Source organism: Notolepis coatsorum (assembly GCF_963971535.1).
Source record: "Notolepis coatsorum genome assembly, chromosome: 19".
NCBI classification, from domain to species: Eukaryota; Metazoa; Chordata; class Actinopteri; order Aulopiformes; family Paralepididae; genus Notolepis; species Notolepis coatsorum.
Window position 1 is genome coordinate 52,407,459 of NC_140183.1, and position 25,795 is coordinate 52,433,253.

At 42.0% G+C, this 25,795-nt stretch overlaps 2 protein-coding genes across 3 annotated transcripts in view; both read right to left on the bottom strand.

Moving 5' to 3' along the window:
* The window catches only part of stk40 (serine/threonine kinase 40), a 38,809-nt gene extending 32,714 nt beyond the window's left edge, over positions 1–6,095 (bottom strand). The window contains exons 1-4 of one of the 2 annotated variants that reach the window (XM_084336999.1): positions 5,890–6,095; positions 1,703–1,829; positions 1,139–1,224; positions 315–458 (exon numbers count right to left, since the gene is read on the bottom strand). In XM_084336999.1, coding sequence (XP_084193125.1) covers positions 315–458; positions 1,139–1,224; positions 1,703–1,820 — 348 coding nt within the window. In that variant the 5' untranslated portion in view covers positions 1,821–1,829; positions 5,890–6,095. Of the gene's footprint in view, positions 1–314; positions 459–1,138; positions 1,225–1,702; positions 1,830–5,880 lie in introns of both variants that reach the window. The other variant, XM_084336998.1, reaches the window with a different exon arrangement.
* Positions 6,096–9,506: 3,411 nt separating this feature from the next.
* On the bottom strand, positions 9,507–24,791 carry oscp1b (organic solute carrier partner 1b). Its single transcript, XM_084335661.1, has 10 exons — positions 24,563–24,791; positions 19,082–19,236; positions 16,829–16,996; positions 14,906–14,986; positions 14,600–14,703; positions 12,867–12,995; positions 12,671–12,740; positions 12,395–12,534; positions 12,144–12,207; positions 9,507–10,603 (listed from the first exon to the last, which is right to left on the bottom strand). Exons 1-10 carry the CDS (start codon positions 24,672–24,674, stop codon positions 10,484–10,486), a joined length of 1,143 nt encoding a protein of 380 aa, XP_084191787.1. The 5' UTR covers positions 24,675–24,791; the 3' UTR covers positions 9,507–10,483.
* Positions 24,792–25,795: the final 1,004 nt, after the last annotated feature.

Genomic DNA, 25,795 nt, shown 5'->3' on the forward strand with positions numbered 1-25,795 from the left:
ATCAAACAATAGCTAAAAGTAGCAAACTCCCTATTCATTTTGACTAACAAAGGAACATAGAGATCAAGTTTCTTTATTAGTTGTCATACAAAAATACAGAATACTTTTATATTAAATGCTTTTTTCTGTTCTGCTCCTGAGTGTGCTAGATGAAAATAGATAAGTATAAAATAGAAAGTCAAGTACGTAAACAAGTGTAAACAAAAGTGTTCAATATACATATATACAATGCAGAGTAGAAAAAAAGTAACTGAGTTACAATAGAGGGATAGGGGGACTGGAATTCTGGTAATGATCTCCAGGTTTGCAGTTACCTGGAAAAGGCCATGGTGGTGCACCACTCCATCCTGGTTGGGCAGCAGGGATAGCAGGGAGTACTCTGTGTGTAGCAGCATCTTCCCCTGCCTCTCCTCCTGGCTCTCCACAGCAGAGTCCGCCCGCTCCTCCAGCGTCAGGATCTAACCATAGCAGCACACATGGGGAGGAGGGGAGAGGCTGTGGTCAGATCACACACACAAGTCACACAACCCCACACAGGCGGGGGGGGGGGGGGGGGGGGGTGTTTACCGGCCACTAGGAAGGCAATCCTCCACCCAAATACCGAACCCTTTGCTTAGCATTTAGCGGGAGGTTGAAACCGGGGGGGGGGGGGGGGGGACACACACAACAGGACTGGAGGTTTGACACATGTTCTGGCGTGTAGTAAACTAGCAGTGCAGTAGACTCTCAGGCGCTGCAGTCGTGGGGGTGAGGGAGGGTCACTGAGTGACTCAACACATGGACACAAGAGGTTAAGAGTTGACATTCCAGGTGGGGACAGAGCTACACCTTTCTCCCGCCTCTACCTCCCTTCACCCTTGTGTATAAAAGACATTATTGGATTGCCCCCAATAAACAAGTTGCCTAGCTACAGTCTGCTGTTTGTCCCAGACTCAAACAGGGGAGTCATAAACTGAACACCAACAAAGCGTGTGTGTTTAGGAAGGTCAAAGGTTCAGATGTCTAAGGGCACATGGTAGCTATCGTTTGGGAGGTAATTCTCATTGGCTATTGTGCATGAGAATTGTCTGAAGTTATCAACTCATTGATATTGCCACAACAAAGTGGGTAAGGTAAGCACACGCTCGCACTTGCTTACCTTCAGCTGGTAGAAGTCATCCGTGCCATCCTTCCGGGCCAGACACTGCACTATGCTGGGAACGGGTGAGTTGCCCAGGCGAGGCCCTGCAAGCGAGAGAAGGAGAACAGCTGCATGACCAAAAGGTAGGAGTGTGTGCTCTCACTGCAAGCCATTACAGGCTGCATGTGCGTGCATCCATTAACACCACAAGTGTAATGTTTTCTTTGACACTCTGCATTGCAAACAGTGAGAAGTGTTGTTGCACTGCAGAATCTGGGAGTAGATTTTTTATTATTATTTTTTAAACGAGGGGAAGAAACGACGACCCGTCCTGCACACGAGATTCACAGCTTTCTTGCCCATGTCACGGGGATCAGAAAGATTCTTCACATTCTTGTCTGAGGCGCACATGTGTGTGTGTGTGTGTGTATGTGTGTGCACACACAGTGACAGACGACCCCCTCCCTCTCCCCCGGTTTCCTGCACAGTACGTACACACGGGTTACACACAGACACACGGCTATGAGAGGCCCTTTCTCTCCCCTCTTTCAGGGCTCGAGTGAAGCCTGGCGGCTCCCTTACCAAGGACGAAGGGCCCGGCTCTCTTGGCGTTGCTGCCAGAGATCCCTGGACACAGGAGCTTGCTGGCTCTGCTAGAGGTCTCCCCTGCCCCCCTCTCCGAAGAGCGCCGCTTCGACATACTGGAGCTCTGTAGGGGGACAAATCAGATTACATCAGGTAAAGACAGGCGAGGTAAAGTGACAAGGAATGACATGTGTAAAGATACAAAAAACTCCACAAAGAGCATAGTGCTAGTTCCACTAAGTATCAGGTAGAAGAAAATAGCATCAATGCGATAATCAGCAGACAGATGCTAGTGCGAGTGATCTTAAAATAGTCTTTCCTTAAAAAAAAAAAGAGTATACCTACGGCCACAGTGGCAGTGCTCCTGATGGGCTCAAATCGAGACCGTTTTGGTACGAGAGAGAACAGGGGTAAACTTTAGGGCGGCTCGTTTTAAATACCCCTCCCACGCGTTTACCGACACCTCTGTGTGAATGGAAGGCCATTATGGCTCCATTCAGAATGATGGCTGCTGGCGTGAAGGATGGCACCCCGCGATTCAGCAGCCCTCTACAACACAGGCCATGAGAATGTCACACATTCTATTGCTATTGAATGGCTAATGCTCTTATGTAAATGCATGCTCCTCTCTTGACACCAAATTCTTTACGAGCACAAAAAATTTAAATAGAAGCATTTTCTATTCACTCCATACTCAGCATTTTCAACACACCTCCCGCTTTAGCAGTCAGTGCATGGCCATACATTGTGAAAATCCTTCCTCTCTTAATCTGCATGTTTTATCTCAAAATCTGTGCAGCCACTTATCCAGGGCCTGTGTGTGTGTGGTAAGACATGTAGCCTATGTCCTTTCAGGTCTGAAACCTAAATGCCTGTATACAGGTATGACAAGGAACTGGCCAGGGTAACCGGTAACTACTGGTAACACTGCATGATGACACACTGCTGTAACCGCCACAGAGGCCACATGTATGTCTCTCAAAATTTCAAGAACGTAAGGTATGCTTTGTTTGGCGATAAGGAGTCCCCATGTGATGAAACTGTCCACGGTTCCCGTAACAGGGAAATGGTGCCTAGATGTGCAGTGATTCACCCAGCTGTCGCCCAAGGGTTCCTGTGGACTATAATTCCTCCAAGAAAAATACTTAAAATGTCAGGGTGATGATGACACCAATAAGAGCATGGAAGACGCCCGCCAGCCTCTCGGCTTCTGCATCACATATCTGCTGAAAAACAATAAAGGAAATCACTAGAAAGTCAACGAGAAAGGCATCAGGGGACCGGGGGGGGGGGTTGTTTTTCTGACACCGGCTTGGTGGACGCATACAGCTTGATAAAGTGACAGTGAGCTGGTTCAGAGACAGAGCACCTGGGAAGCTGTAAACATGGCACTGAAACGGCCTGTGTGAATGATGTAGACACAGAGAGAGATGACGAACTTAAAAAAATAATTACAAGACTTCCCCAATGAGCGTGTTTCGCAAGTGACAAACTCAAAATATTTATGCACTGTTCAAAATAGGCCAGCTCAAAGAAACAAAGGGTCCGTAACTCTGTATAATATGCTTGTTTTTTCCTGTTTGAAAAATGTGTGGTCGTGCGTGCGCCACCTCGGACAGCATTCTGGGCAGAGCGGAGGCAGATCTGCTGGCAGGCAGCGTGGCGGGCCATATGAATTCTCACTTCCATGAGGCTTTTTGTGATCCCAGACAGCAGACAGTGTCATCACTCTGGCCCGTCTGTCGCCATGTCCACTCAGTCATCACACCCGCCCAAGCTCAGATCTCCATGTGACAGCATTCACATATAGCCACAATGACACCAAGTCACACTGCGATTAGGTTTATTAAAAAAAAAAATGGTAGAATTTTTCGTTTGTTTAGGTTTACTTATTCTAATGTCTTTATTTTTTATTTTTATTTTTTTTCTGTCTTCCCCCCCATATGGGGGGTATCAGTGTAACCTAGACGTTAGGGGTCCAGGTGTCTATGTTGTCCTTCAGGACTGACCCATGCTGATGCAAAATATGTCATTCATTGTATTGTCCTGAAGTACTGTGTGCAAAAAGAAAAAATATGCAATAAAGTATAAGTCATAAAAAAAAAAAAAAAAAAAAAAAAAAAAAAAAAAAAAAAGCAGCCCATTCTAGTAAAGCATCAACGGTAGAACAACGATAATTTACGTATTAGGTTATTGTTTTGCATGAAGTCCAATGCATGACGACAACAACAACACATAATTAACTGAATCTAATTTTAGCAGGACAAGACCTGCATCATCTTTTTGAAACCATGCAGCAGCAAGGCACATTTTGCTAAACGAATCGATGCACTGTGTGAACCTATAGGTACTGTGGTACAACACTAAACTGACGTGTAGAGTGACGATGCTACACACCCTGGCGCTTGTGCATCCTAGGCTATTCACCTAATCATTCAACATTAGTAACAGTGGCGTGTAGCCAACTTCTGACAGCTCAAAAAAGCAAAGGCCAAAGCAACCAAGAACTAACTAACGCACATTGACCTAAATGACATCAGTGTGATGACAGGCCAGCCTATGCTTATCTGACGCTAGTCTGCCCCGCTGCACAGCCAATGATCTGGCAAGAGAGACTAATCTGATGCTGACTGTACCAGAGGGAGGACAAGAACACAAACACCCAGTTTCTGAATCACATCGTACAAAGGAGAAGAGAAGAGACACACTGCCGGTGTCCACCAGAATGAGATATCTTTAAAAATAGCATTCGCAGCCCAAAGCAACCACACAGGTGACTGAAGATCCATCCACGAGACTATCCGTTGTAAGCAGCAGTCCTGGCCAAACGCTACTCTCCTCCTGCTCTGCAAGGAGGTCTTACATATAAATATAATACCCAACTACACAAAGAAAACAAAAGACGGATGAGGAGATTACCAAACACATGACAAATGATTGGCTAACTATCAAGCTATGGTAGTCATAAAGATGGGAATACTTGATCAATGAATGTGAATCACTACCCACCTTCAAAAACACTCTCAAAAAACACCTACCTACGTGAGACTGCAATTCGAAACTGGCCCCTACAAATGTCCTAACCTAGTTGTACAGTAAATGACCAAGTAAGGCTTTGTCAATATTCCAATGTACAGTGTAAAATGTGTGTGTGTCCCCTACCCACCCCCCTGATCTAATGCAGGACTTAGGACAAAGGGTTTGATGCCTCTCCAGTAAAGGCATTCTCTAGCAACTTGAAGGTCACATGGGCTTCAACCCTGTTGCCTGATTGAAATGGCACTCGATACGTAAACTCTGCTCCCCAATACAGCCCTTTCCACAGAATACTGCAGTAGTTGACTACGTTGGTCCAGTCAGAACGTCCTTGTCCGTACTCTACAGGCAAAAGCCTACAAGGTCATGATGCGTAGTACCGGATCATATCAAAATATATATCAATCTACATTGACAATGGAGACGGGTTACACTGTATTTTGAGCCATTTCGACCACGAGATATCATACAGTTGCTATTATGTTAGCTGGTGTAACCGAAATAAAGCACAGAGGGTGCGTTGCAGAAACGCAGGTAGAGCATAATAATGGTCAATAAAGTAACGTAACAATCAGAGAAGCCGAGGGCTATATTAACCAACAACAATCACTATTATTTTGCCCTCCTGTCATTTCGACTGTGAGCCCAATCTCATCCCATGACGTGAGTGAAATGCTCTGTGTCTTTGATCCAGCCTGGTATTTACAAACATGACCCACATCAATGAACAACGTTACTCTTTACACGTTTATCTGGTGAATGATTGCATAAACAAAGAGCAATGCCTGAATGTAAACACAAATATCAAATTATAACAGATCCGAGTGAATTCCTTGGGTAGTAAGGACGTGGCCAGCAGCGAGCAGCACCCACACAAAGGGGCACGTATAGCAACACAAGGAGTTGGCGTTTCTTTCAATAGAAAGTAGTTACCGAGCGCAGCGATGACAATGTGGGGTTATATGCATTACATCCACCATAGCTAGTATATATGCGTATCTATCCGACTTCAATTGAATTGACTAGCTTGCTAGTTTCGTTCTTGCCCATTGAATTCTAAGGAACAGCCGGGAGGCCATTTAAACAAAGTAGCTCCAGCTGGCTACAAGCTACAGCTAGCTATTTCTGCTCATACTAACCTCGCTTACCTCGAGCCAAAACCGCCGAGTAAAGTCCGCGTTGTCTTGTTACAGCACGGGCATTTCTCAAATACACGCAGTTATGTGCATATGGAGTTTGTTTCCCATCCAACAAGAGACCGTGGAGGGGTTGGGTTCAGATTGTTTTAGCCACTGTTCTGTTGCCGAAATGAGCAATCAAGGAAAAGCCTCCGCTCTCTTCTCTGATCGCATCTCTCTCCACAGCGACAGCACCACCTGACAACGGAAGTGACGCACGTTACATGATTGACAGCTATTTTCAGCCAATTACAACCCTCCAGTTTCATCCTAGTGTTTTCTCTCTCGAGATAAAGCTGGGAACGAGGTTAAGTGTTTTCTCTAGTAAATGATTGAGAAATGATGATGACATGTTTTTCATAGTAAAACGTTGCAAAATGAAGCAGCATTATTTACATCACTGATTTATCCAGGAATATAATAAAAAGGATTCGTGCATTTGAGCCATTTCTTGCCACAATGAGGAACTGCGGTGTGCAAATGCCACTGTTAACATCCAGTATCAAATTGCACTTCATTCAGAATAGCCATATGACTCACTGAAACTAAATAACATTGATTGCATTCATCCCGATAACAGTCGATAAGTGGCTAAGATTCTAAATAAATTCAGTGTCATTCTGACTTACCATGAATACAGCTATGCAACCATAGAGCTTTATTGCTACCTAATTATAATATTTTTGAAATTATGACATCTAATGCTGCACCCCCATGTGTGCTACCCAGGACTCTGAGCTGAGGGTGGGCTCTCAGAATGTGTGGACTGGACACAAATATTTTCAAGGTTTTAACTAAAAGGTGCATGAGTTTTGGCTGGGGTGGGAATGTACGCCCCTGGCTGGCTGCATCAAAGAGGTCTGGCAATATTCAAAATGCCTTTTGCTTGAATTTGCTCCGTGACTCAACGCTACACTTAACATTTTAAACGCCAGTGACCTTAACAGAACAAGCAAGACAGCCCTCATGTTCCCAATTTAGAATCCCTTACCGAGCGGTGATTCCACCCACAGCTACCAGTTTGAAATCGGTGGGCAGGTGTGAGGAACACTTGTAAAACAAAGAGGGCAATCTAAAGGGCAGAGGCGTATTTGTGTTGCATCAGCGGTCTTCTTGCCTTGACTCAGCAGAGCATTATACCCAGGGCCACATGAAACATTTGTCAACCTGTGTCTTTAACTTACACAATGTCCTGCCCACAGTTTTTGAAGAGGAAACTGAATCACATGCCTATACTGTAGTACTGTACTGTACCCCCAGAGTGCAGAGGTGGAAAGTAACGCATGTTCCAGTTGCTCTATAAAGGCAAGCAAAGTAGCCCGCTCAAGAGGTCCAAATTGTATATTCCCAAAACTCTACAATACGTTTTGTACAATTGTCTTCCGTTTTTGTGGGACACGTTATCCTTGTCATTTGTGGCACAAGGCCCAATCCAAATGCTAGGGGCCTTAAATTATACTTTCTTCAAGTTTGATCTTACAGATGGAATATGTTAAATATAAGCTTTTAACTTTATAAACGTTCTTAATCCATTGTATGAGAATATCTGTTTTACTGAGATGTTTACAAAATTGCCTACATTACGAAAACACACCCTTTTACAGCCACAAAATGCACCAAAGGCAATACGAATATACATTCTATCAACTTGAGAATGAAAACACATCTCTATTCCTATTATTATTATTTTGGTGGGGGGTTAACCATTTGTTTAAATTTGGATAGCGGATCGGGCATTTAATTGTAGTTAGTGGTTTGATTGATTGATTGAAAAGTTTATTAACAGATTGCAGAATGGGTACAGTACAGTACAGCTCAATACATACAATTGTTAAGAGGATGCAGACCTGAGAAAAACTTTCGTCTTGTTTCCATCAGGGTCCCCCATTTTCAATTCATCATATGACACACACGACATACAGATAGACAGTACTGCTACATCTATACATTTATGACATACCAGATTTTCAAATACAGTACTGTTTGTGATACTAAAAAAAATCCAGAAAAAGAGTGTACATTTGACATAGAAACTGTGCATTGGAGGAGGTTGGGTAGGTGGGGTGGGGCTGTACATTGGAGGTGGGGGGGGGGGGGGTTGTGTAGGGGGGGACACACTGTACATTGGAATACTGACATACATTTGACATAGAAACTGTACATTGGGGGAGGTTGGGTAGGTGGGGTGGGGTTGGGTGGGGCTGTACATTGGAGGTGGGGGTTGGGTACGTTGGAATACTGACAAAGCCATGCTTGGTCTTTATTGTACAACTGGGTTAGGACATTTGTAAGGGCCAGTTTTGAATTGCAGTCTCCCGTAGGTGTTCTTTGAGAGTGTTTTTGAAGGTGGGTAGTGATTCACATTCCTTTACAGCTTTGGGTAGGGCGTTCCACATTGTTGTGGCATAATTGCGAAACGTGTTTAGTCCCTTGTTTGAGCCGAATCTGGGTTTTACATGATTTGTGGAGCTCCCTCTGGTGTTGTGATCGTGGTATTCACTGACCTTTGGGAAGTATTTTGACATGTACATGGGTACCTTGGTCATGTAGTGTATCTTGTAGACCAGGCCCATTGGTTGTTCAGAACAGTGTAATTGACCTACCAGGGAGTGTGTGCTCAGGTGTGCTGCTACATGAAATACACAGGCCTTTGTTGAAGTGAGCCTGGCATGGAAACCATAGCGCTGGCAAGCTGGCAGTCTTGTAGAATGACTGGCACGGTCTCGACTTTACTTTAGCTCCTGTGTCGGTTTGTTTAGGAGAGGCTGTATCCTGAGGGCAAGTAGTATTTCTCGTCTGAAGTCTCTGCCTCGCTAAGATTATTGGAAAGCCCACACTTGAATCCCCCACCCCCAGATCCATTCAGAGCAATGTCTCAGCATGTTTTGCCTGTGGTATGCAGTGCACAGGTTCATTTCTCTCTCTCTCTCTCTGGGGTTGTCTGGGGGAGGGGGCTCAGAGACATGCCCAGACTACCACCGTCCCACTACTTTGTCTGCAGGTAGACAGCACAGAAAACAAATAACTTGGGCACAGACAGAACTGTTGCCATAGCGATTCTGATTGTAGGTCTCTATGCTGGATTTAGAGGAGAGCCTCATTTTAGATTAGGTGACATTTCAGACAAGGTGCTTCCACTGCCGTGACATGACCATTGATTTAAAGTTGAAATGGATCATCTATTATCCATGATCCGCTGGACATTGTGAAATTGTTTTGAGTTACACGAGTGAGTCCTCAAAAACATTTAGCAGAGGGAGATTTAGGTTGATAATCGTCAATCTTTGGTGAAGTTTTACTAGGGGGGGGGGTAACATAATGCATTATTACCATTATTGTAATATGTGGGTAATAGAGTGGCCTTTGAGCATAAAAAGCATACATGATTTGATTTCATGAAATGGCTGCAAGCGATTGATTTCAGGTTCGACACAGATGGACTGAACGCAATCTTCCTTCCAGGGCGAATGGAGGCCTACAGCGCCCCCTCCTGTTACATCTCGTCAACCACAACAACAAAAGGTTGCATGCTAGTTTATTTGAACACCCTATTGCATCATCACTGAAATAACACACACACACACGAATGATGTCCCAACTTATTTTATTCAACCTACGTATCCCAGCCCCAACCCACACAAGACATAAAAATACACACAAAACACAGAATACATTTAAATAAATAACTTGATCATAAACATATTTACATACTGGACAATCGATCATATTGCATGACCTCCCATCAGTGACTCTGCTTTTGGGCCAGTATCCCTATGAGACTGAGATGCAAAACCGGTGAGTGCAAGCAGCACCTCAAACATGATGTGAAGGTACAATGTCAATCCTCAATTAATGTAAATACAAGAGAAAGATGTACATTTTTTTTAATCCATATTTTAAATAGAAAGTGCACTTGGGTTTCATCCAATGTCCCAACAGTCTCTTTGTGTCATCTGTACATTAATTACACCAATTACACCAGAGAAGAGGCTGCATAACTTGCATCGTAATGCGAGTATCCATGGAAACATGGACTAATATGAGAGAGTTGGCTAAAATCAAGAGAAATTACATTCTGTGCAACATTAAAAAAAAAAAAAAAAAAGTGTGTTTCAGGATCAGCAGCCAAGAAGACTCAGTGGAACAAATTCTAAATAAAATAGAATGTCTCCAAGATACAAACTCATGTTTTGCTAACACCATAACACGGGTACAGTACACTGATATAAGTCTATGTCGACTTCCAGCGCCTCTTCGGATTGTAGGAAACAGATTACAATACATCGAAGCTTGGCTTCCTGTACTCCCTCCTTTGCAAACTACACAAATCTGTAGCTTACAGTTGATCCTCTGCAAACACACGGAAAGACCTGCTCAGTGCTACGGACACCCCGAAGACAAGGTTTTCCCGGGCTGTGTGTGTGCGCGCACATGTGTGTGCAGCAGACACCACGGTTTTGCAGGTAAAGACAGCAGACAAGACTGGTCTACAGCAGAACGCACGTATCAGAAGGTTAACGCCTTGCGCCCCTCCCCCACAGCACTGTTGTCACGGGGGAAGGTGTCACAGGCCGTCCATCATGGCCAGCAGGTCGTCACCTTTGCTGCTGGAACTTGGACAGGGCTCTCTGGTCTCTGTGAAGTCCCCCATGATCTTGGCCAGCTCAGCATTGGCCTGTTGGTCCTAAGCGAAAGAGAGACCACCAATCGCAGCACTGAAACCAACTCACTCAGCCTCATTACAGACTAGTACATCCTGTTAGTATTGGCAATGGCCTGTATCTCAGATAACTTCAAGTTGTTGTCTTGTCAATGACATGTGCTGTATTTGGGGTAGACAGCGAGTGGCTTATCAAGGGTAAGAGATCTCAAATGGCTTCCTTAAGTACTGACGTGATAAGACTATGGAACTTCAAAACATTGGGGTATGATTAGCTACAGAGTAATTGTGGATGATTTGTAATAACTTAGCCAAAGGAAAGTAAGCAGAGCTGCATGAGGTCAATAAGAGAGAGAAAACCTATATGGACAAGTGATTGAAAGGCTTTACCTTTGTTGCTTGTATGTTTATAACGCCATAGTAAATCTCATCTGGTACCTTTGTTGCTTGTATGTTTATAACTCCATAGTAAAGTCAACGAGATTAAGTCCTGGATGGCCTTGAATTTTTAAAATTTTAATGATAAAAAGACAGAGGTCATGGTATTTGGTGGCCCCTCTGTGACCTCACTACTAGATCTGGGTTCTTTGGCACAACATGTCAAACCGATAGTGAAGACCCTAGGTGTAAAAATTGACCCAGACCTTAAATTTGACAGTCAGATCAATGCCGTGGTAAAATCAAGCTATTTCCAGTTGAGGCAGCTGGCCAAAATTAAGCCCATCCTACAAGCGCAGCATTTTGAAGCAGTAATCCACGTATTTGTGACTACTAGGCTGGATTACTGCAATGCACTTTATATAGGGGTGAGTGGATCCTGGGTTGCTTGCCTTCAGATGGTGCACAACACCGCTGCACGTCTTTTAACTGGCACTCGTAAATATGAGCACATCTCACAGATCTTATCCTCACTCCACTGGCTCCCTGTGCATTTTAGGATTCATTTAAAAATTATTTTATTTGCTTTTAAAGCTCTTAATGACCTTGCCCCACCCTACCTCTCTGAGCTGTTGCAGTTCTATGCACCTTCCCGCTCTCTCAGGTCAGCTGACCAGCTGCTCCTTGTAGTGCCTAAAACTATGCGTAAACTCAGGGGGGACCGTGCTTTCTCCGTTGTCGCCCCTAAAATGTGAAACGAACTGCCGCTGCAGATTAGGCAGGCCTCATCACTGTCCCATTTTAAAAGCCTCCTTACCCCACCCTTTCTCTCTGGCTTCCGACACCATGTAGCTTGTTGATTTTATGATCTCATTGTTTTATTGTGTTATTGTTGTATTGTTTTGTTACTGTGTCCTTTTCTTTTAAATACTTTTAAGTACTCTTATCTATTTTAATTTTTATTGTTGCCTATGTTTATATTTTTTTCTCCCTTTTTAGCACTCTTGTTCTTTTATCAATTTTTTAGTGCTGCTTGTAGTTTTTTTAATATGCTGCCTCTGTACAGCACGTTGTGCCCCTGTGGCTGTTAAAGCGCTTTATAAATAAAGTTGGATTGGATTGGATAAAACTCATCTGGTACCTTTGCTTGTATGTTTAGAACTCCATAGTAAAGCTCATCTGGTACCTTTGTTGCTTGTATGTTTAGAACTCCATAGTAAAGCTCATCTGTTCTCGACATCAATGCCTCCCTGTTAAAAGAGAAGAGAAAAAAGTTTTCGTTTTAAATAGTTCAACAGGCCGACCTGTTGATTTATTCACACAGAGGAAGCAGCACAGAGGGTCTACTCCAGCGTAGCCCTCCATTCAAAGAAGATATCACTTCACAATAACAGGAAACACACACAAATCAACCACTGTTAACTAGGAGAGACTCACTCCTCCTCCTCATCGGTGGCAAAGAGGTTGACTCTGAAGCCGTTGTCGGCGTTGACCCGTTTCTGGACCTCTAGCCCTCCCATCAGCCTGGCCAGCAGGTTCAGCTCCTCTTTGGCCAGCGGGTTGGGAGCCGTGTTGACCTGTTGACACACGATGACCAAGCACATTGTGGCGCATTTGTTATGGGGACATTTTCCCTTTAGTGTGCATACAAGGAGTAAACGGTCGTCATAAGTCCATTTTATTACACATAAGACAGTAAGCGTTCTGACTCACCTTAGTATGTTGTGCAGAGTTTTTGGACGCCCCCGACATATGGGTCTCTACTGGGCGACTTACACTGTACCTGAAAGTTAATTTAAAAGAAGAAATGAAAAACGCAACTCTCCGAGTGCCTGAGAGAGGACATGGACAAGCAATTACAAGCCCCTTCCTTTATGTGAATGATTAAACATGCTGATGGTGATCTTACATGTTAGTGCCTAGTTTGATGACCCTGTCTCCAAACATCTCGTACGATCCCTTCTGGAGGACGCTGGTGTAGTTGCCGCCATTAGGGAACTGGAGTCTGTTCACCTCCTCACCGGAGCAGCTGAACATTCTAAAGTGATTACAAACAAGGGAATGAAATATTAGGGTTACAAATTATTATTATAAACTTTTTTAGAGGAACACGCCAACAATGAGCTTACTGTCTTCTCCAGAGTCAGACAAGAAGATAGATACCAATGTCCTCTCTGTACGTTCAGTAGAAAGCTAATATCTTAATTTCAACAATGCTGTGAGGTCCAGCTAACCACAAGATGACAGACGAGGCTAACAGACCGCATCAAAGAGAAGAAAAAAATGTATTTGATGGGACTGATGGTAAACTACAACCATTTTCACGTGTCTCTCTGGTTCTATTGTACAGTGATGCTCCACAATGCCAAGTAGGATGGCAGTTTGTTTGTGGGAGTGATTAGAAGTAGGGGTGGGCGGTATGGAATAAAATCTATATGTAGACATTTGGACAGTATATATCACGTTATACTTGTTTTGTCGTATTAATAATAAATGCTTTAGGAGCAGTACAAGACTCTGGGATATGTGAGTGAGTGAGTGAGTGAGTGAGTGAGTGAGTGAGTGAGTGAGAGAGAGAGAGAGAGAGAGAACTAGGGCTGGACATTTACGGAGGCCAGTTTCGAATTGCAGCCTCCCGTAGGTGCGCTTTGAGGGGGGTTTTGAAGGTGGGTAGGGATTCACATTATTTTACGGCTGTGGGTAGGGTGTTCCACATTGTTGTGGCATAATTGCTAAGCGTGTTTAGTCCCTTGTTTGTGCCGAATCTGGGTTGAACATGATTTGTGGAACTCCCTCTGGTGTTGTGGTCGTGGAATTCACTGACATTTGGGAAGTATTTCGACATGTACATAGGTATCTTAGTGGTGTAGTGTATCTTGTAGACAAGGCCCATTGCAAGCTGCTGTACTCTGTCGTCTACTCTAAGCCACCCTAGGATGTAAAAATGGGCAGGGGTGAGGTGGGTTTTAGGAGTAAGGTGAAGCAGTAGTCTGACCAGTTTGTTTTGTGGTGTTTGTAGTCTTGTTTTTAGTGCCTTTGAGGTGCAAGCATAGTTGTAGTACCCTTGAATGAGTCTTCAGGGTATTCTTGCTTACCATAGAGGAGATCCGGTACAAGAATCTTGTTCGTTGGTTGACTTTTTTGATGACATTGGTTGCCATTTTGTCACATCGCTCTCAAATATACGACTTTTAAAACCCAAACCACGTCCAGATGATGGATGAAGCACCATTATTTTGAACTAATTATTATTTTTCATTGTTTATAATAACATTTATTATTAATGTATTAATTGTTTGCATCAGGAACGGGAGCTCCCGCATTGCGCTCGCCATTTCACCATGCATACCTTTTTAGTAGCCAATAATGGGCCAACTTCTTGTGTGTCTTTTTCTACAAACTAGTTTATTATCTCTTTTTCTACAAACTAGTTTATTATCTTTTAATGACAGTGTGCAGTTCGCTAGCTTTGTGTGTTACATTTGTAAATGTGAACAATTATTTTTACATTCAAAGAGCCTAAAAGTAGCCTTCTCTACCAGTACATCCAGTAGAGTCAAAACTCTACCGTGGCATGGATTTCTACCGGTATACCGGTTCAACCGTTATACCGCTCACCCCTAGAAGTATATCCTGTGGTACCTGATCAAGCCAGGGATTTGTGTACCGTGGGGCACAGGCCCAGTGGTGGGGAGGACAAAGCGACCATTGGAGTTCTGCACTTTGTCTTTGAGGAAGATGGACACCTGCACAATACAAAAATAGAGAAGTTCAGCAGCAGCAGAGCAGCATCTGAAACCTTGCTGAAAACTGCCTGACCTGAAAGAAAATTCACTGACCCAACATGTGAAACCTCACTGAAAATGGTCCTCCAATTTATTTTGTTAACTGTGGTCAGCATAGGAAGTTGCAAATTTTTTTTTATGATATGCAAAATAATAGGCTTACCCTTATGTGCATGTCTTGGAAGAAGATGAGAAGGGTTTGTCTGATCAGCTGGAATTCACCGCTAGACAATGGCGAATAGATCTTGTAAAAATAAGAAAATACATAGAAAATAACGTATCACAAAACAATACCAGCGATGCCATACAATATATGTACAATAACTTCATTGTGAATAATTCCATAGACAGTCGACTTCAACTTGATAAAAGGCAGTGGTTATTATCAACCTTGCTGGTGTCAAGGCACAATATTAAGTGTGACACAATAATTAACGTTGATGTAATATATTTGTGTACATCATTTTCTGTAAAGATTTTTGGAGTAAAATCTCAATGCACACCTGTGCCTCATTACAGCAGGTTCGAGTTCTACTGCGATATATACTTGCCCACCTGCTATAACGTATACTGATATATATATATATATATATATATATATATATATATATATATATATATATATATATATATATATATATATATATATATTTAGCTGTATATGCTTTCTCGCACAGTGCTCTGTAAATCTCAATACTCAAACTTGTATACTTGATGTATGCTTTAAATTGTAGAAAAGTTCAAGTATATATTTCTTTATAAATTCTACATATTATTGCACATTATGTATATCTCTGTACAATTTACTACTTTTACTTCAATAGACCGTTGACTAAAACACTTCTTTTGTATTTGAAATTAAAATGCTATTATTCTGCATATTTCCTGTCATTACTAATGTTGTCAGGTGGCACAACTGATAATCGTCAGGTGGTGCAACCAGGTAGAATATTAATTTAAACCAATAAATAATATGTTATGGTGAACAAATGGTTGATAACTATGATGTGAATAGCTATTGTATTGAATGCCTTCATTTGTATAATTATTTTCCATTGTCTTTAAATGTAAAATTGGATGCTAAAGATACTAAATACCTGGTTACTAGAAATATGTAGCTGTGACATTTATTGGCTGAGGAAGTCCAAAATACAGTCAGAAAATGAATTTAAACATATAACATTTTAAATGTTATTTAAAAATGTTGACTCGTTTAAACACATTGTTCCATACAAAAAAATATGCATTACGCATTCATTTAGAAAATACCTTTTAAAAATACCTTTTTAGAAGCTTTGTTTGTCATTGACCCAAATAGGAATCCTGTTCCTAAACAATTTTCTACTCCTTTATCTACATTCATTCAGCAATGCTGGACCACATCACCTACCATGGATGGTCTAGATAAAAGCACAGCTAGATAAAATGAGACATTAACAAAACATTATAATCTAGCTAAATTTCCCCAAAAAAGAACAAACCAGCACAGGCAGGCCCAATGAACTGGCTGTTCCGGGGGGGGTTCACATGCCTTCGAGCGACATTGTACTATTGTACTTATTTTATGCCTATTCTTATGTCTGCAATTTATGCATTGTTTTTTATTATGTCAATTGTGTGCTCATTTTATGCCTATGTTAATTTTATACTAATTGCTGTGGGGCACTTTGGACTGCGGTCCATGTGTGAAAAGTACTATAGATAGTTATTCATAATTGTTATTGTTATATTGTAGAAATGTGTGCATTGAAATGTCTGTAAAGTCTCGACAACATTGAAAATAAGGATGACCTCAATTGTCTTTGAGAATAAATAAAGGTTTGAAATGCTTAAAAATAATCAAGTACTCAAATATGAACTGTACTACAATCTGCACTAGTACACCAAAAATACCTCTTGCCATCACTGCTACAAAACAATTACAGAGGAAACACTGATTACATTATATTTTTTATCAAAGAAAGAATGTCGTAATTTGCCGTTCTCCTCCAACCATTGCCGTGTAGTGTTGAAAAACGAAATCTTCTCTGCATCTCTTCCAGATCATACATACTAGAGAACACTGAAGCCCCAGCACACTGTATACCTCTATGAGCTGTCGGTAGGTCTCATCCACCTGGCTGAGGATGCGGGGAGTGTCCTTCACAAAGTCCTTGATGGCGTCCATGTGGTTCAGGGACACCAGGAGGATGTCTTTGGGCTGGGGACAGAGCAGCACCTGGTACTTGAAGGCCATGGTCATCAAGTCATACAGCTGTGGAGCAAAATGAGAAATGAGTAAAGAAAATGGATTATCCATTTCTTGAGATGTGTCTTTGACCTCACCGCATTAAAAACCACAAAGTGGGACAGCAACAGAGCATAGACATTTTGCTGCTATCGACTTATCAATCATCACAAGGTCAAAACTGGATGCTGCGGTTGCATAATAAACAGCAGAGGGAGACACACGGCACAGAATAGATTTGAGTGACATTGGCCAGCTACATGGTATGTTCTGAATAATGGCTGTTATGGAGAAAACGCTTGTAGGTAGAAAACTATTTATTAGAAATTACTGCATTGATTTCCGTTTATGCTACTTAAATAATCGTTAGTAGCAGCTCTACTTGTAGGCAGTTTTGGGGAGTGGTTTCACTACATGTAATTAAACTATAGTAGTTCAACTACATTTTGCAGTAGCTTGCTGGTAGTTCAACTAAATTGAAATGTGCATAGTGATTCTAGTTGTTAGTGACTTTCCCCTCCTATTTTGAGGTGTAGTCAAACTACTGGAACTACAAACTACGGTATATACATTTTTTTTGTTGACCGTTTTAACTGCTAAGATTGTGCAAGGCACATAGAACAGAATGCAAAAGTTCATGTTTTTTTCCTGTGAAAACCCCAGATAGGGTTATTTTGTGTTGCTTCACATCAGACCGGTAGGCAGCTATTAAAATTATGTGTGCACTTTGAAATAAACTCAGTGGTATATTATACAGTCATGTGACCGTATTATAATGTTATAATTTGATATAACATTTCATTGTATCGATTTTTACAAAGTAGTAAAGGACTTTTACCTAAGTAAATTTAGTTAAACAAATTATATTTCTCCTGAGGGTAGCTTTACTGTGCTTCAACTTCTTCTTCAGCTATTTATAAAGCTATGATTACATTTTCTGCTTGTAGGCTACATGGTGACAATTGAATAGTGATACGTGGACCTAAATCGCATTATTACATGATTTATCATTCTACTATGAGTCTAAAGCAAACAACCTTACTATGGGCTTTCATTAAGCAGCATGACGCCATTTGAGATGTCCATGTCCAAATACACATGTATCAAAGTTTGAAATGTGGCCTACAGTATAAGTAGTCCAGTAGGCCTATATACAAATATGTTGTTTAATAATCATCAAATACAATGCCAGTAAGAGTGTTGTCATGACCTGTAGAACCAAAGAAGACAAATGTCTATAATTCCCCGATTTAAAATGATCTGATAATAATATTTGTGTCTGTAATAAGGTGACATATCTTGGGAAATTTTATTACAGAACAAATGACAGATGATGACGACATTCTGTCACGTAAGTTTAGTATGTTTAGAATGATGGAGTGAAGATGTACCGGTACCTTGTTCAGAGCATATTGTACGCCACTCTATACTGCACACTTGTGGTCAAACTATAAAAGAAAACAAGCAGCAAGTAGCTTATAATGATGCCAGGACAATATTACTTAAGAGACCTAGATAGCGTAGTGCAAGTGAGATGTTTTTGGCTGCAGGAGTCTATATCTTATAAGCTGTTTATCATACATTTATTTGCCGGGTAAATTACTCTGTAAATTGGATCATCTTGGTTTTGTCCAATATAAGGTTTAGCACTACACATTTTCAATCCCAGCTGTCAAAACACTGGTACATTCGTCTATATGCAAGACATTGATGAATATTTCTCCCTTTTTTATATGCAATTTATCCTATGTGTTCTTTTGGCATTTCTCTTGACCATGAATCTGTAAATAAAGTTTGACTTATTGATTGATTAATAAGAACACTGGCCTACACCTTAGGCTGAGGGACACATTGGCAACACAGAATGGATGATTACAGACTATAATTATATCTAGACCTTTTCAGTGGAATTCTATTGCTAGGGGAACAGCTTGGGCCCAAGTGGATTTTCTGTCGGCTATTGCTATTCGCAAACACTGCAACAGGAAATAAACCTGGTGCCCATTTTAGAAAGTTTGTTTCAAGTTCGAAAAGGTCTGTACAGTTCTAGGACCAAATACACTGTTTCTAGGTGGGTTACTGGGTTACATTTAGAACAACATCTACACATGCCTTGTCCATGCTGGCTTGATTGAGTCTCATGATGGAAGCGTGGGCCAGTCTGTCGAACACGGTCCGCAGGGCCTTCTTGGAGTAAAGCTCCTGTGGCTTGAACAGCTCCTCCAGAAATGTCTTGTGGAACATGGTGGTGATGATGTCATTCATAACTAGCCAATGAAATGGAATGGTAAAATAGAACAAGAAACACAAAGGTGAGCTGAGGTTAGGCAGAAGCACTCGCTGCTACAATGCTGGGTCAAAAGCAGGCGCATGTGCGTACTATGCTTGGCAAACCTGCGTCTGCGTATATGCCTACTCCCAAGTGCCCTAACAAAGCAGCACGGCTTGACAACAATCAGCCATATAGCCTTGCTTTTAGCTCGCAATGTTCTTTGGTTTTATGGTTGTAAAAGCTGAACTCATCCAATGGTTCATCACTTTATCACTTTTATTTTCAATCAAATAGCCTATGTTATTGAATGAGGTGATACAATGAGGTAATCTAATGGGCATTTATCATAGCTGTGTATAAAATAAATGTAGGCATTCCGTTAACCCGTAGGCCCTATAAGCCTAAAATTGAAGAGCCAGCCACATGACATTGTTAGAGACAAGTTCTTCTGTACAGCATGTGTGATTCTGTTATCAGTCCATCGTAGTCGCAGCTTGTTGGTTTCCTCTAGGCAAAAGCTACTGATGCGGCGTCGCATGATAAAAAAAAAACTCAGGATACCTCTCCTTCGGTCTCCATCTATCCAGTCGGCTACAGTGAAGTCTTTATGAATTAAGACAAAGACAAATTAATAAATTCAATTGATGTTCTGACAACTCGACAGACAACACCAACAACACCACCACCACTAGCATTGGATGGAGGTTATTGCAGTATTATGTTAGCTTGTATGGGGGAACACAACAGAATTTCAGCTTTGTGTATACCAAAATATGTGTAATATGTTGTCATGTCTTAGTACAGTTGGGTCTGTATGAGTGAGAAATTAGCATTGAAGTTTGTACCATAACAAATTGGGGAGAATATGGAAAAGGTGACCTTATTGGTATTTGCTGGTGGTCATGATGCATTTAAAAATGTTATGCGCTTATTAGATACATATTTTTAAAGATACAAAAAAAATAGTTACGGCAAGGACTGTGTAGGTGTAGGTCCATAACACGTTACATTTATTTAATTAACTGTCAAATTTAAAACGTTATTAACAGATTGCAGAATGGGTACAATACAGTACGGCTCAATACAAACGGTAACTGGTTGATGAAACATGGCTAGGTTTCAAAACCAAATTCTCAGCAATACTAAACGACATGGCCCCCCTAAGAACCACCAGGGTAAAAAATCGCGCTGAGCCGTGGATGCACTCCGAAATACTGGCCGCTATGAAAACCAGAGACAAAAAATGCTCTGAGTTTCGTAAAAGTCAGTCAAAGCTTACTAAAAGCACGAGCAGTGAACTCCAAGCCCACGTGACTGAACTCAAACTAGAAAGAAACAGACTAAGAAACGACGTAAACTCCATGATCAAAACTGCAAAAAAGAATTTCATCAATGACAAAACTGAGGAAAACAAAAACAAACCACGTGAACTTTGGAAATTACTCAATAATCAACTAGGATGCAGTAAAAAACTTAAAACCAGATTCTCAAACATAAACATAAAAACGGACAACACGCTCATCACAGACAAGCTGGATGTAGCCAATTACTTAAACATTTTCTTCACAAACATAGCCACAACACTGGTAAACAAACTACCCTCCCACTCAGGGCTTTATGGGGTAGAACACATAGTAGCTTACTACAAAAACCTAGGGGTCCGCAAGGACGACTTCAAGCTGGAAATGGTAACAACAGATGAGGTTAGGCTTGGGCGGTATCCTTATTTTCAAACCGGCAAACCTTTATGTTATAATACCCCGGTGCACGGTATTTGACGGTATGACTTTCATTTTCATCAGCGGGGGGGGGGGGGGGGGGGGGGTGTTACGTGTTACCAAGTAAACAAATCATCGTCAGCTCTCAGAATGATAGTCCCGTCCCGCACCGGTAGAAGCCCGCACCGTTTTAGCGTTAGCATCTAGCCTATAGCCATGGCAGACTATTTGATTCCTTAAGGGCTAGAAATTGCCTGGGTTTTGGTCATATGCTCCCGAAATGCTCCCGTTGTTTGGCTACTTCTATGTGCAGTAAAAACTACTCGAATGCTTTATAACCTAGCCATTGATTTAGTTCAGGGTAATCCAAGATTAGCCGCAGAGCTAACGCTACTAACGTGAGCTAACGCTATTTATTCAAGCTCAGTAGCTCACAGAGAGAGATAAACAGCTGACAGCGGATAGTACAGGACGGTACAAATACAATAAAAAGGCGGGTGGGGGCTGTTGTGTAAACCTTGTACTCTTTAGTTCACATATAATAAGAGACTGATTGCTCCACAAGGACCACAACAACACTGCTCTCGTCACAACGCTTTACGGTATTTTCACAGCAGACAGCACTGTCGCAACATTACACCGTTGTGACCCACTCGCTCCACTAGAGCGGTCTCGCCCTCTGCTGGCGAGTGTGTGCACTACACTCAGTGTGTGCACTACACTCAAAACTCCGTTTCACTGTTATAGAAACTGAAGCGCATCTGTGATTTTGACGGTGACGGACGGTATTGAAAATCAATACCGTAGGTATTTCTAAATACCCTGGTATACCTTAATACCGTCATACCGCCCAAGCCTAGATGAGGTACTCAATAAACTGAGCGCCCTCCAACCTAACAAGGCCACTGGCCATGACAACATCCCCTCCAAATTCCTCAGAGACTCAGCAGCCGCCATCACACCAATCATCACACACATAATAAACCTCTCCATAAAACAGGGACACGTCCCCAAGGACTTCAAAATTGCGAGGGTGACCCCTCTGCACAAAAAGGGCAGCAAATTAGACCCAGGCAACTACCGCCCTGTTTCTATTCTCACCTCCATCTCGAAAGTCATGGAAAAAATAGTCTACGAACAGGTCGAAAAGTACCTAGCGGAAAAAAATCTAATCTACGAATTCCAATCTGGCTTCAGAACATCCCACTCCACTGACACATGCCTTCTCTATTTGAATGACCACATCAAACAAGAGGTGGACGCAGGCAAATACTGCGGCATGGTCATGCTGGACCTACAAAAGGCCTTTGACACGGTCAATCACTCCATTCTGATAGACTATCAAAACCAATTGCTTTTAGCTTGTCAATCAGTGAGCTGGATGCAATCCTACCTTGAGGGGAGGGAACAGATGGTGGAGGTAAACGGTACTCTATCCCCCCCCCTCACAGTGAGCTGTGGTGTTCCACAAGGAAGCATACTAGGACCGCTACTGTTCCTAATTTATGCAAATGACATGTCGTCAGCTTGTGACTGCAACTTGTTCCTGTTTGCGGACGACTCAGCCCTGCTGGTCTCTGACAAGAACAAGTTACAGGTTGAAAAAACCCTCAGCTCGGAACTAGGCAGAATCTGCATATGGCTCGCTGATAACAAACTATCATTACACATGGGCAAAACAGAGTCCATTCTCTTCGGTTCAAATAACAAACTCAGCAAGACCGACGGCTTCTCAGTTACAGTGGGTGACAATATTGTCACAAGGAAAGATGAAATTACCTACCTGGGTTCCATCCTAGAGGCTAATCTCTCCTGTGACAAAATGGCATCCAATGTAATAAAAAAAGTCAACCAACGAACTCGATTCTTGTACCGGATCTCCTCTCTGGTAAACAAGAACACCCTGAAGACTCTGGCAGGAGCACTCATTCAGGGGTACTACGACTATGCTTGCACCTCATGGTACCAAAGCACCTCAAAGGCGCTAAAAACAAAATTACAAACATCTCAAAACAAACTGGTCAGACTACTGCTTGACCTTACTCCTAGAACCCACCTCACCCCTGCCCACTTTGACAACCTAGGATGGCTTAGAGTAGACGACAGAGTACAACAACTTGCAATGGGCCTGGTCTACAAGATACACTACACGACCAAGGTACCCATGTACATGTCAAAATACTTCCCAAAGGTCAGTGAATACCACGATCACAACACCAGAGGGAGCTCCACAAATCATGTTAAACCCAGATTCGGCTCAAATAAGGGACTAAACACGTTTCGCAATTATGCCACATCAATGTGGAACGCCCTACCCAAAGCTGTAAAGGAATGTGGATCACTACCCACTTTCAAAACCTCTCTCAAGGGACACCTACGGGAGACTGCAATTCAACACTGGCCCCTGTAAATATCCTAACCCAACCCCCTCCAATGTACAGTCATTTACCTAGTATGGTTGTCAATAGTTCAATGTACAATTGTGTTTGTTTGTACAGTGTCTCCTCCCCCCCCCCCTCAATGTACAGTGTTACTTGTTTATACAGTGTGCCCCCCGCCCCCCCCCCCAACCACCTCCAATGTAAATTACCCAGTATGGTTGTCAATATCCCAATGTACCCAACCCCCCCCACCCAACCTCCTCCAATGTACAGTTTCTACGTCAAATGTATATACTCCCTTTTCTTGACTCCTTCTGTATCACAAAAAGTACTGTATTTGCAAATCTGGTATGTCATAAATGTATAGATGTAGCAGTACTGACTATCTGTATGTCATGTATGTCATATATGTCTATATGAATTGAAAATGGGGGACCCTGATGGAAACAAGACAAACGTCTTTCTCAGGTCTGCATCCCCTTAACAATTGTATGTATTGAGCCGTACTGTATTGTACCCATTCTGCAATCTGTTAAATAAAGTTTTCATTCATTCATTCATACAACTGCTAAGAGGATGCAGACCAGAAAAATACTTTCGTCTTGTTTACATCAGGGGCCAGGGCCCTCCATTTTCAATTAATCAAGACGTTCATTTATGACATACAAGACATACAAATATACAGTACTGTGTAAGAAAAAAAGATCATAAAAAATATATATACATCCGAAGGGGAAGCAACTGTACATAGTACATTGTAGGGGGTTGGGTGGGTGGGGATTTGGACATTTACCGGCGTGGGTGCTCCTCTTTGAGAGCGGTTTTGGAGAATTGGAGTAGCCTATAGCTGCATTACTGATTAACTCACCGATTAATAGTTTCAGTTATCTGGTCTGGGATCTGGTTTCGGGCACATTTGTTCATGTTCACAAAATACTGATTGGGCAGTTCTAAACACAATAATAATAATAATACTCTGCGGTAACGTTACCTTAATCCATACACATTAAAAGCGTATCCATATAACGTTAGCTTGTTTCTCTAAATTCAGAATCATTAGATCCACATGAACGTTGGTCAATCCAAATAAGAACGAAATTGCTAAATGAGTAGTTAGGTCAGCAACTAACGCTATGCCAAACGTGTGTCCAGTGTAACGTTAGCGTTTGTGGGTGGCCTTATTTACGATAGCTAACAGCTAGCTAGCGGCTATGCTAGCTACCTTTTTTGGCTTTGTCTGCAGGGATATTCTGTGCTCGAAGGCGTTGATCCAGGATGTAGAGCATTTCTCCCCCGAGATTGATGAAGAGCAGGGGTAGAGTCCTAGACGACATTGTCTATAATATTTAGATTGGTTAGCTAGATACCGTAAGAAAAATAACCCTGTTAGCGAATTTGGCTAACTTTAGCTAGCAAACTAACTCGTCAGATTTTGACAGAGGGGAGTCCGCTTCTCCCCGGTTGAGTAGGGGGTATCTGCAGAGCCGCAGAGCCAGAGATGCTTCCAGCTGCAGCCGTTCAGACCAGCGCTTACAAGCCCCGCACATACAAGCCCCGCACATAGCAACCCCTCGCTTCCATTGGCTGATTTTGGTGACGTGATTTTGGGTCACGTTGCACGTTGCACTGCGGGATTGATTGATTGATTGATTGAAAACTTTATTAACAGATTGCCGTATGATTTGGGTCACGTTGCACTGCGGGATTGATTCATTGATTGATTGATTGATTGATTGATTCATTGATTGATTGATTGATTGATTGAAAACTTTATTAACAGATTGATTGATTGATTGAAAACTTTATTAACAGATTGCCGAATGGGTACACGTGACCACAGGCCCTGATTGATTGATTGAAAACTTTATTAACAGATTGTAGAATGGGTACACGTGACCTGACCGATTGATTGATTGATTGATTGATTGATTGATTGAAAACTTTATTAACAGATTGCAGAATGGGTACAGTGACCGATTGATTGATTGATTGATTGATTGATTGATTTATTGATTTATTGATTTATTGATTGATTGATTGAAAACTTTATTAACAGATTGCAGAATGCAGTACAGCTCAATACACACAATTGTTAAGGGGATGCAGACCATGCAGTACTGTTACATTTGTGACATACAGTAAATATATACAAGGGGGAGGGAACTGTACATTTATGATGAATTGAAAATGGGGGACCCTGATGTAAACAAGACGGAAGTCTTTCTCTGGTCTGCATCCCCTTAACAATTGTGTGTATTGAGCTGTACTGCAGATATATTTCAATTGCCTTACTTATTTACATAAGTATTATAGGCCTACAGCAGTATTGTACAGACAGTCTGTGTGAAGTCTGTGTGGTTATCCAGCTGCACAAAGGCAGAGCAAGAGGCTCTACAGAGGGTGGTGAAGGCGGCAGGCAGGATTGTCGGGACTCCTCTATCAAACATCACCTCCG

What these genes read in the sequence shown, in the direction of transcription:
- oscp1b (XM_084335661.1), bottom strand. Translation starts at nt 24,674, where the DNA reads ATGTCGTCTAGGACTCTACCCCTGCTCTTCATCAATCTCGGGGGAGAA. An exon ending in TGCAGACAAAGCCAAAAAAG is followed by an intron (nt 19,237 to 24,562) that starts GTAGCTAGCATA and finishes TTCATTGGCTAG; the next exon opens with TTATGAATGACATCATCACC. An exon ending in ATCAAACTAGGCACTAACAT is followed by an intron (nt 12,741 to 12,866) that starts GTAAGATCACCA and finishes ATTAACTTTCAG; the next exon opens with GTACAGTGTAAGTCGCCCAG.